This window comes from Odocoileus virginianus, chromosome 33 (genome assembly GCF_023699985.2).
Source record: "Odocoileus virginianus isolate 20LAN1187 ecotype Illinois chromosome 33, Ovbor_1.2, whole genome shotgun sequence".
Taxonomy (NCBI): Eukaryota; Metazoa; Chordata; class Mammalia; order Artiodactyla; family Cervidae; genus Odocoileus; species Odocoileus virginianus.
The window spans coordinates 21,002,237-21,014,428 of record NC_069706.1 but is presented as its reverse complement, the minus strand read 5'-3'; the positions used below and the strand labels follow the sequence as shown (position 1 = coordinate 21,014,428).

Below are 12,192 nucleotides of genomic sequence, written 5' to 3'. Positions count from 1 at the left end.
CATGGACGAATGGAAAGGGAGATAAAGAGATACACAGACTCTAGACTACATGTCCTAAACAACTCTTGGCTATTTGTTAGTCGGTGTAGGAAGGTCGCCTAATATTTTGATTAAGATCTCTGCAAACTCCACACTCTGAATAACCAAGAGAACAAACAGAACCGGGTGGGGAAATGTCTACTTCTTAACGAACCTGTCCTGAATGCCTCATTTCAGATGCTGCCTTGCCCCGCATCCAGGGGTTATTCAATGTCTGCTGTCTTTGTCAGACTCGAAATCAACACCTTAAGGAACAAGTGAGATTTGCATCTTTTAAAAATCCTGCCAGAAAATTGTAAAAGGTGTGAATATGCTACTTGTTTGTTGCAATATTTTAAAATAAATTTTAATTCATTTGAACTGTAAGAATACTTAATCTTTTTCTATTATGTAACGGACACCATTAGATGCTGTTATCAAGGTTCTCTCTCATCAATGCAATCACAGACCTTATTAAAAGGGGCTCCAAGTGCTTCTAATAATTTTTCCAAGATACTGGGCAGGTGGAGTCCACAGTTCCACCTCCTAGCTGCTGGACCTTGAGCAGATGTCCTAACCTTTCCAAGTTTCATGCTGTCATATCTGCAATACGGTGACAATGACACCTACCTCATAGGGTTGTGAGAATTAAATGAGGTAATGCCTGGAAGGCCCTTAACACAGTTGCCTGGCTCTGCTGGAAGAACTCTATGTTTTTTTCCAGTGTATTTGAATAGCACAGGCTTTATAAAAAAGTATTTTAAATCCTAATATTCAAAAAGGTATTATTCTCTTCAGCATTTGGTACCTTGGGGGAGCTAAGTTCTATTCTTAAATAAATCATATTAAGTAAAAGTTAGCTCCCTTTCTTAAGCCTTGAATTTGGAGTTTTAATAGCAAACATACAAAGGTTATGCTTTGTGGCTTCAATTCAGAAATGTCAGCACATCAAACACACGTTCAGATACACACACAGAGACACTTACTCACACGGTGTAAAGGGCAATTGGCTTTGGAGGAGAATGTCACATGAACAGAACTGCAGCTCATTAAAGCAGTGCTTGACGCTTTTGACCTCAGCTACATAAACAGTGTTTTCAGATGACAGAATTACTAAGAAACCAAGTCCTGTGAGCACGACTGAGTCTCTGAAGCAGTTCGGCATTTAGACGCCCAGAAGATGCGAGTAATGCTACATGATCCAGTAAGTAACCTATGTGGTATTTTGGAAACAATATTAAATGAAAGGCTCAATAAAATACAATGGGGGATAAGGGGCTCTGTTGGGTTTTTCTGCTTGTTTTTTAGTTTGCAAGATTCCAAGACGCTCCAGATATGCAGATGCCTCAAAATTCTACAGGGCTTTACAAAACGTGATGAGACTACAGAAGAGGTAAGCAGAGCAGGGATGATTGGCATCAGCCTGTTGTACGTGTGGGGTTGACACCTGCCACCGAGGCTGGGAGGGAAGGAAAGACGGGTGAGCAGGCTGATCACATCTAGATAGTAACCAATGGCCAGCTGGGATGAAAGGATGTAGGCAAGGGGTTCTTCTTAATGTCTATGTCCCGCCCAGCTGTACTCAACTCCCGCCCAGAGTGAACCGATGATCAGATATGTCTTAGAACAAGAATGGAGCCAGTTCACTAGTGGGCAGATGGCTGTACACACCCTAGTGATGAAGGCTCTCTGGACTGTAATGAAACAAGACATCCGTGTTGCCCTGTTACTAAGACTTTTCTCTCCTTTTTCAATGAGTTGCATTGCCCATTGGCTAAGTTGATCCAAGGACTGCCTCCATAGGGCAGCTGGAGCATCAAGCCCGAGGTCGGTGTCCCTTCCTTGCCTTCCCAGTGAGCTCTGCATGAGGTGTCATGGACACCAGTGGACGTTACTTGTTCAGGCATTTTGATTCAAAGACCTTATGCTAGCCTGGACTTCTCTGGTAGCTCAAACGGTAAAGAATCTGCCTACAATGCAGGAGATCTGGGTTTGATTTCTGGGTTGGGAAGATCCCCTGGAGAAGGAAATGGCAACCCACTCCAGTATTCTTGCCAAGAGAATCCCATGGACAGAGAAGCCTCGCTGGCTGCAGTCCATGGGATCACAAAGAGTCGGACACAGACGAGTGACGACCACACCCAGGCTAGCCTATCTTGCTAACATCTGTGAGACTATAGCACCTCATACTACAAATTCTCCAATAAAACATGCTCACCAGAGTGGCCTCAACGCACCCTCCACTACAGCACAGCCAAACTCCGAGCTGATCACCCAGAGGGAACTTCCAGTTATAGCCCTTGGCACATGGAGCTTCCCATATCATGACGTCATTCACACGGACCCGAAGAAATATAACCCACTGGATGACCACGCTCTGCTCTATGCCCTCAAGCTGGCACTCTGGGCTCCAGAAGCTTCCATGACTATCCATTTCATCAGTTCACCCTACTTCTCACCAGGCCCAACACACAGCCATCACTTTACTCCTGAGGGCAATTATGCAGGCAGTCCGGAGTCTTCTTCATCCATTCCTTCATGCCCCTGGGGTAATTACTGAGCACCCACCAGGTGCCAGGAACTGGGGAGGGACTGGGGAAGTCAAGATGAACTCAACTGGGAGGCTAGAACATCATCCAGTCCATGTGTTGAGCACCTCTCACCTGGATCAGCAACCTACCCTTGTCCCCACAACAGTCAGATAAAGCTATTTCTCAGCACATCTTAGTTGGAGTAAAAGCCAAAGATCCTCCAATGGCCTGTACCATCTGTTCCTTCCACAGCCTCTCTGATCTCATCTCCATTTACTCTCTCCCTTGCCCACTCAGCACAGCCACCTGGAGTCTCTGCTCTGTCCTAAATGTGCCAGGCAAGTTCCTGCCTCAGGGCCTTTACACCTGCCTCAGGGCCTTTGCACCTGTTAATACTACCAAACCACTTTCACCCTCAGATATACACATGGCTCACTCCCTCCCTCACCTTCTTCCCATCTTTGCTGAAATGTCACTTTCTCAGTGAGGCTTTCCAACGACCCTATTTAAAACTGACCTCTCAAGGACTTCCCTGGTGGTCCAGTGGTTAGGAATCCACCTCGCAATGCAGGGGATGAGGGTTTGATTCCAGGTCAGGGAACTAAGATCCCATACATCTTGAGCAACTGAGGAGCCCATACACTGCAACTTCTGAGCCTGAGTGCCACAACTAAGACACAATGCCATCAAATAAATAAATAGAGAAACTATAAGACTGACCTCTCTGTGACCCAGCTCTCCAAGTCCCCACCCCTCCATAATGCTTTCTAACAAACATACCAACTGATTTCTATGTTTATTATTTGCCCACTCCCTCTAGAAGATTAAGTTCCACAAGGGCAGAGATTTTTATTATTTTTACTGTTGTGTCTCTATGACCTAGAAGAGCACCTAACCTCAATAAACAGGTGCTGAATGGATGATCAATAACACCCCCACTAGAGGACAGAACCAGAACACACTGCTTCTCAGCCCACTGCCCCATGACACACCCAGTCACATACTCTGCCCTTCGCCCACAAACCAGCACCTCCCACCCACCATACACTGACCCACAACACCCTGCCAGGTGTCCCAAGTCACATACCAAGAACATTCTGTACTAAAGCCTCTACACCCTTTCAGCACAGCCTTCACCATGCCACAGGGCACACCAATTACAACAGGATCTACCAGTCAACTCGCTGGCTGGTGGCACCCCACAGAACCATATCCTAGCCCCTGCCATGCCGTGGTCCAGCGGCAGTATCTCATCTGGGAGCATCACAGAAATGCAGCATCTCAGGCTCTGTTGTAGACCGGCTGAATCAGAACTCATATTTTAATCACATGCCCAAAAGACTCTGTGTGCACATTATCGTTAAAGCAGCTCTGCTAGGCTACATCATGGCACCTGTACCATTGGCTGGGCAATGACAGCTATGGGAGACACAGCCCTCCCCATCCAAAGTGCAACAATTCATGCATTGCATCATCAGATCTTTCATCACACAACCAAACGATGCTATGACAGATTCAATTCAGTACCCAAATTATAGCCCTTTATAAATAGGGTAACTTACACAACAACCAATTTATTTGCGCTTCACTGCTGGGCATGAGAAAAACCCCCTCTGTGCTCTAACAAATATCCTTAAAGAATCCAGTATGTTCCTCAGTACAGTGCATTGAAACATCTTATTTGACAGCCTTTCGCTGAATCATTCATTTATTCAGTAAAAATTATTAAGCACCCGTTACGTGCTCAACCTTACGCTAAGCACTGGAACCCAACAATGAAAAAGACAGTCTCTTGGCCTCGCCAGAAAGACAGACCTTACAGGGAACAGTTACAACAAAGTGTGATGAGTTTGTTGATAGGACTTTAGCAGATGGTCCCTACTCGGCAACTGACAAGAGCTTCCCTGAGTGGGTGACGGTTTCCTGATTTGATGAGGAGGAAGGAGGAAGGTACCAGGAGGGCAAGGGAGGGAGGGAGCATGGGACAGCTCTGGGATTCCAGGGTGGCTGGCTCTGCCTGGGCAGAGCCAGGAAGGGAAGGGAGGCACTGTGAGTTTGAGGAGCAGAATGACACTCAGCAATGCCAGTTCTTGCAGTTAGGAGCCTGGGGAGGCAGTAGAGGTTGGTTCAAGGAAGACCCTAAAAGCCATATATGCTGAGGAACAACAGACATTATCCCAGGGGCGGGCAGAGAGCCACTGGTGGAGCAGGCTCGGGGGGGAGGAGGCCGGAGGGGGGGGATTTAAGCAAGAGAATGACACAATCGGATGCACGTTAAAAAAATTACTCTTGTACCCTGAAACAATACATGAAGCCAGTGTATTTCAGTAGTTTCCAACGATACTACGTGAACAGCTCCTGCCACAATAAAAGATGCACTGAGAACGACTTTAAAAATCCATTTAAAATTATTTTAATGAACCTTCAATAATAGCACCCTTCACTGGTGTTTGAATATAATCCTCTGTTATTGCCCCGTGGTTTTTCTTTCTTTTGCTGCACTCTATTTAATAGCATGCATGAGTCAGGAACGCTGACAGATATGTGCACGCTTTTCAATATCCTGAGAGGCACATGGAACTCTGCACACATTCACCAGGGCCTTTCAGAAAGTGTGGGGAAAGGGAAAATGTGAAATCCTCAGGTGGGGGCTGGGGGCTCTAGGGCTGGCAACTGCTATGTGAAAGGCATATACCCAAGTCGAATCGAATGAGTGTGTGATGTACACATTGTGCTGTGTTGTGCTTAGTCACTCAGACATGTCCGACTCTTTGTGACCCCATCGGCTGTAGCCCACCATGGGCTGTCCTCTGTCCATGGGGATTCTCCAGACAAGAGTACTGGAGTGGGTTGCCACGCCCTCCTCCAGGGGATCTTCCCAACTCAGGGATCGAACCCAGGTCTCCTGCATTGCAGGTCAATTCTTTACTGTCTGAGCCACAAGAGAAGCCCAAGAATACTGGAGTGGGTAGCCCATCCTTTCTCTAGGGGATTTTCCCGACCCAGGAATTGAACCGGGGTCTCCCACATTGCAGGCAGATTCTTTACTGACTGAGCCACAAGAGGAGCCCAAGAATACGGGTAGCTTATCGTTTCTCCAGGCCATCTTCCTGACCCAGGAATCGAACTGGGGTCTCCTGTATTTCAGGTGGATTCTTTACCAGCTGAGCTACCAGGGAAGTCCAGTGTATACATTATTATGTTTATTTTGAATTTACCCTAGGAATTCGAAATTCTTTATCCAGTGTCTCCTCCCCTTAGAGGTGATGGTAGAACATCTTGAAGTCTACAGCCCAGTCCAGTCACTGTACTTTGAAGGTCATTGTTAAACCACACAAACATTTCAAGACATCAGCTGGTTGCTACAGATCATCACTAGCTGTTGTAACCATTTTGTGTTATCAATGATAAGAACAGCTCATTTTTCCTGAGCACCCTCTGTGAGCCAGGATAAATATTCAAAGTATTTAACCAGCCAAAGTGGACTCTGGTTGTAAGTAACCAGCACCTATGGGACTCAGCTAAACATCAACCAGACTCTGCGAGATTGCTACCCTAGAGGTTATAAACTGACAGCCACATATGGTTCATGGGTGTTTTATTTGACTTGAGTTGTGTTTAATTTTTAAAGTGTTGTTGCTGATATGTTTTTTAAAATAGTGAGATTCATACAAAGGTCCTGAGGAGGATGTAGCAGCGCAGAGCCTGCATCTACCGTAGGACCGACCTGGCTGGCCCCATGCCTGCCTCATAGAAGGTCCCCAGGGAAAGATCACTCTTGCTTTCATGAATAAGATAAAAAGAAAATAATAACAATCAGTGAGGATCCACAGGACCCTCCGATTGGTCAGCTGGAGATGAACACCCACCTGTTGAGCTTTGAGAACCACCAGCTCCCCAGTCTGCCCCTCTTTAAATCACTCCCACCTCCCTCACTGACATTACCTGCTTGGCCTCTGTAGACATCTGAGTCTCTGACCTGTTCCTGGAAGGCGCCCCTCCTCCCTCAGACTGCATGAAAACCATTGTCTTCCCCTTAAAGAGACTTCTCTCCCTGCCACGTTCCTTTGGCCTCTGTCTAGCTTCCCTGAAAGAGCTTTTGACCATGAACTCCACAGCAGTGGGTCCCAGCCTGGAGCGTCCATCAGATTCATCTTGAGAGCCCCACAGCAACGTTTCTGATTCAGGAGGTCGGGGGTGGGAGCCTGAGAATTTCATTCCTAAAGTTTCCAGGTGATACTGCTGGTCTGGGGACCACTCTTTGAAAACCACTGCTCTCCAAGCAAGGAATGAACCTCAAATGTCAATGGTTCAATTCTGGTGGGGATGGGGGCATATACATCTCTCCTCTAGCCAAGTGGAGAGAGGTTGATGTGCATGTTGAGACCTCATGAATAGCCCTGCAAAACCCAAATAGGGTGTGTGTGCCCCCTCAAGTTCCCAGTTTCCTGACTAGAGAACCCACTCTTGTCTTTCAGATTGCTTTTTGATCTTTTCTTACATATAATAAAAATGATGATACTGCCTATGACATGCAGGTGTACACACGAACCCCAAGTGCACGTACGGACGTCATCTTATGGACTAGCACCAGCAGGACCCTACACTGCTCTGCCCCTTCAAAGACTCTGCACCTGAGCACCTGAGACACTGACCAACATGTGACATGTCGCTAACAAAAATCATCAACTCTCCCAGAGTGCCTGCTGTTTGCCAGTCATGTACTGAGTGCTTTATGCATCATGACCCTCCCCCGCTAGAGAAACTGTCGTCATCCCTGTATTACAGAGGAGCAGAGAGGGGAAACGACTTGTCCAAGTTCTCCAGATGGAATACAATCAAGAGATGGTTTACTGGACCCACTGTATTCATGAGGGTCAGACACGATTAGGAATACTGTGCTCAACCTTGTGTCTGCATTTCAAGATGGATGTATCTAACCTGGAGGACAAGAGGTGATGTCATATGGGACATGCTCACAGGTGGAGAAGGGGCGTGTTGAGCCCAGAAACTGCAGGTTTCCGGAGTATCAGAGAAAGAGACTCTGGTTGACAGAACAGGACTCAGTGATGGAAATTCTGAGGAGGCTGATTTGGTATCACTATATACCCTGGCAACAATCAGAAGGACCACAATGTGGAGCTCGCTGCCTCTAAAGGACCCCATGACTGAACACCAGGAATTGTCCAGAGAGAAACAGGACTCATCAGGGATTCTGTGAATCTAATCATTTGGGGTGTGCAGGGCTGGGAGATGTGAGAAGCACCTGGGAGGCTTCCTTAAACTACAAGTCCTTTGCCCCAGGCATCCTGGTATTGCCTCTAACGGAGTCAGACTCCTGAATCTTCACTTCCTCACACACTGGCTGAATGAACTCGGACAGAGCACTCAACTTTTATGAGCTTCCATTTCCTCTTCCATGACATGGAATAACAGCACCTGTGTAACATTTTGTTTTGAGGATTTGCTTAGATGCTATGTGTGAACTGCTTAATATGGCCAGATAAGTGGTCATGAAATTAATAATAATAATATCAAAACAAGCACCACTTTCACTATCATTTTTCACATTTGAGATCCTCATGACTTCTGGTTTCGATGACAAAGTTTATGTTCAGGCTTACTACTTTTCAGCCTTAGCCAGCAGTTACAACCCATAATAAAATCACCAGGTCTCCCGTGTACTTTAACAAAGAAATATCCTTCCGGTAGAATCATGGTCCTGATTAATCCAGAAGAAAACTCCTCCCTGCCAAGTCCTTGGGGAGAAAAGCACTCCTGCACGCACACGACCTTGGGAAATGTGAAACTTTCACTCTTAAAACAATTCCCCAAGAGCCATATCCACACCCAGAGCCTCTGGGAGAGCTTTACAATCATGCCAGCGTTTGCTTCATTCTGGTTCGCCTTGGGTGGGAGCTGGCTCGGGGTTCTGTCTTCTTTACTGACTCAGATGGAGTGTATATTTCAGAATTAAATTTAAATACTGTTGAGATAAACAACATGACCTTTTCAATGTCAGTTTGAAGAGAAAATGACACAGTCGAACCAAGGAAAGACCGAGGGCGAAATTAGATTCTTTATCACAGTCCAAAAATGGATCTGAACTCGGCTCACCCGAAAACCATTCCCCCAAAGCTGCCAGCTCAGACGGTTACAATAATTGAATCAATAAAACAAAACCACAACATCCGTGGTCTTTCCCGCATATATCGAGACTGTGCGGATGGAAATCTCCATTTTTGTACCTGCTGCCTTTGAGTGTAAATATGAGCACTTGTATACATGTTCATCGAGGTCCACCCCTCGGAGGGCAGCAAGGGCACACACGTTGGAGAGAAGAAAAGAGCCTGTTATGACGTGGACCCAAAAAATGTCATGATGTGGACCCAACCGCCTTTAGAGAACAGTTTACTTACGGCTTTCGGCTTATATGGGGGCTGAATCTCTTTGCGTTCAAGTTTCTCCCAGTCAATATACCGGAAAAACGCATGCTCTTTGATGTCACGTTCACCTTCAGGTCCACAACCCAGACGTTTGCCTGGGTGTTTGGTCATCAGCTTCAAGAGAAAGAGAAATGTAGAATGAATTTCAGAAGAGGAGATGTGGGACTCTCAGAAATGATCGCTCCTATGAATGAGGGAAGACAGCACAAAGAAGAGTCCCAACTAAATCTTTATTTTTGGCTTTTCATCCCAGCAGTAATTTCCCAGCCAGGTCTTTCTAATAGGAAGACCCAAGAGTAGCGTCTGCTGCTACCGGTCCCAGAGCAAAGTCCCTTACAGTTAATCACAGCTCAGCCTGACTGTGGTCCTGAACTTCAAGTCAGAAATATCACATGGTACATTTTGATTTAAGAATGATTTCTACGCAATTACTGATGCATTTAATGAGAACAGTTTCAATATCTTCAAATTCTCCTCCTGCCACCACGAGGAAACGGGAGTTTGACCAAAGCAAAGGGCATGTTCATTCAGATAATATTTGCATTTCTCAGTAAAGTGCTTGTGAAAATGACAAGACAGAAGAAAAAATATTAGTCAAATGGACCCAAGTTTCAAGTAATTACTTTCCGAAAGCTCATTAAATAGTCAAAACCTAGCCCAGCTCATTTCCCTTGTATCACACATTACACTAAACTCCGCTGAGGTTTCTTTGGTGTCCCATTTAAATTACTTAATTATCAAAACCCTCCATCTTTGGGTCTCTGAGCCAGTGCTAAATAACAAGATGAATAGATGCTCCAAGATGAAACCAGACAGGCTCCCTCTTGTAAATGAGTCCAAAGCAGCAGGAAAATATCTCTGATCTCAAGACTTAAGCAAATGCACAGAGAGTCAAGACGGAGGAGTTGATGATTAATTTTTTAAAAAAGAAAGATCAGCAAGAGGCCATCAAAAGAAGAAACAAAACGACTCAAACATACAAGACCATGAAGCTTCCTGGAGCTGACTTGACACCAAGAAGCCCATGACGTCAGACTCTTCAGATTTTTGCCCAGGGCTTGAGGATTATGGGGGGAAGGGGTGAATTCAGCAATTCACACCTACTCTGTTGGACTTTCAGCTCAGCCTGATTCTTGCTACAGATAATCTGTCATCAGAAACTACCCTTCTACACCCACACACACAGAGAAGCACATACTTTCCACATATGCTTTATCTTCTAGGGGAAAAAGAACCTGCACTTCTGTTTCTAAGCTACTTCTTTATAAATTTTATGCCTAGTCTTACCCAAGTCTCACAATGACCCAATGAATTGGGTGTTTTAATTTTTCCCCACTTGAGTGACAAGGCAATTGACACTCAGAGGGTTAAACAACTGGCAAGGACTCAGAGAGACAGTAGATGGCAGAGCTGGAACTGGATCTTATCTCTGCTGACCTCTAAAACTCAGACATTTAGAGACATAGATTCCATGTGCTTCCCCAAGGATGATCTGTGGTCTCGCTTGGCCAGGAAAAGTTTAGGGAGGGCAAGGAAATTGGGCCAAATCTTGACTTTTGTGTAGGATTAGAATGGGAGGAAAGAAAAGGTTACGAGGCCTTGGTTAGCACAACCAGCAGTCCTATCCACAACAGCTTCTGGGGCTTCCCCGGTGGCTCAGTGGTAAAGAATCTGCAGTCAATGCAGGAGACGCAGGTTCAATCCCCGGTCTGGGAAGATGGGACATGCTGCGGAGCAACTAAGCCTGTGTGCCGATACGACCAAGCCTGTGCTCTAGAGCCTGAGAACTGCAACCGCAGAGCCCATGAGCCATAACTACTGAAGCCCGTGCACCTAGAGCCCACGCTCCACAGCAAGAAGCTGTGAGTGAGAAGCCAGAGCACTGCAACCAGAGAGCAGCCCCACTCCCCCCAACCAGGGAAAAGCCCGGCAGCAACGAAGACCCAGCACAGCCAAAAATACATACACACATAAAATCACATATAAAAAACTAGCAGCTTCCGTGTCCTGAGCCCTCCCTGTGTGCCGGGCTCTGTGCCTCAGGCTTCCCAGCTATTACCCGTTACTCTTTCATCTTCACAGCATTAAGGCCTCAGAGACTATTATCCTCATTTTCCACATAAAGACACCGGGTCCAGAGAAGCAGACATCTGCCTAAGATCACCCAGGTAAGTAACAGAGCTGTGCTTTGAACAGATCAGCCTGACCCAGAGTCTTAAAGCTCCATCTTATAGTTTCTTAGTGTTTTCACCCTAATGTATGGCCAACTAGGGCTTCTGTCTGCCTTAAGTTTATTCAAAGGGGGAGTGGTGATCTGAGCAAACTGTACATTAATTTTTTTTTTATGGTGGAAAATAGGGTCTTTAATGGGATGGATAATAGCAGTCTGCAAACTTTTCGGCACTGGGGACCAGTTTAAAGGAAGACACTTTTTCTGCAGATTGAGGTGGGGGCATGGTTTGGGGATGATTCTAGCGGATTACATTTATGGTGCGGCTTCACTCTTATTACATCAGCTCCACTTCAGGTCATCAGGCATTAGATCTTGGAAGTTGGGGACCCCTAGATAATAGGATATTTTCAAATGGAATTAGACCTTTTTCAAAAACCTAGCTCACTTTCCATGTAAATAGGAGAATGCTAAGCGAAGGAAAACCACTGCAGAAACACCCCAGCACTAATGCGAAGCTGTGCTCAGCTCTTGCCCGCTGTGCTCCGGTGCCCGAAGCCAACCATGCAGACAGCTGGACTTAATCACTCTTCCGATCTCTGATCACCTCCCAGATGCATCCCCTGGGGCCCACGGTTCAGGAGGAAGCATTTGGCTGTTCACTTGAGCATCACTCCTTCTCTGGAGTATCAACCTTGAAGAAAAAGTCCACACGGGGCCTCAGCCAACTCAACTCAGAAAGGTCCCCAAACCCAATAGTAAGAAAGTCACCCTCGCTAATCCTGAAGGTTATGGGTCTGAAATTAATAGAAATCTGCTCTACCAGGGAAACTGCTAATTGGAGCTGAAGCTGAATGCAGCTGACCTGGAAAACCCTTTTCTCCATGACCCACTTAGAACCCCAGCAGCTGTCTAGGCAGGCAGGGCTGTGAAGGGGAAAGTCCTGAACATGCATGGAGCACCTACTATGTGCCAACGCTATGCAAGGAGCTTCCTCTTCTGTTACCTCATCATTTAACACTCTTCC

The 12,192-nt window shown here is 46.1% G+C and overlaps 1 protein-coding gene and 1 long non-coding RNA gene across 2 annotated transcripts in view; one reads left to right on the top strand and one right to left on the bottom strand.

Moving 5' to 3' along the window:
* The window catches only part of PRKCB (protein kinase C beta), a 358,135-nt gene that overhangs the window by 18,560 nt on the left and 327,383 nt on the right, over positions 1-12,192 (bottom strand). Inside the window, 1 exon segment of the mRNA XM_070461044.1 lies at positions 8,969-9,109. Within this exon segment, the coding sequence (XP_070317145.1) occupies positions 8,969-9,109 (141 nt within the window).
* Positions 1,056-9,109, top strand: LOC139032838 (uncharacterized). Its single transcript, XR_011485465.1, has 3 exons — positions 1,056-1,222; positions 1,327-1,411; positions 7,088-9,109. It is a non-coding gene; the product is annotated as an uncharacterized lncRNA (long non-coding RNA).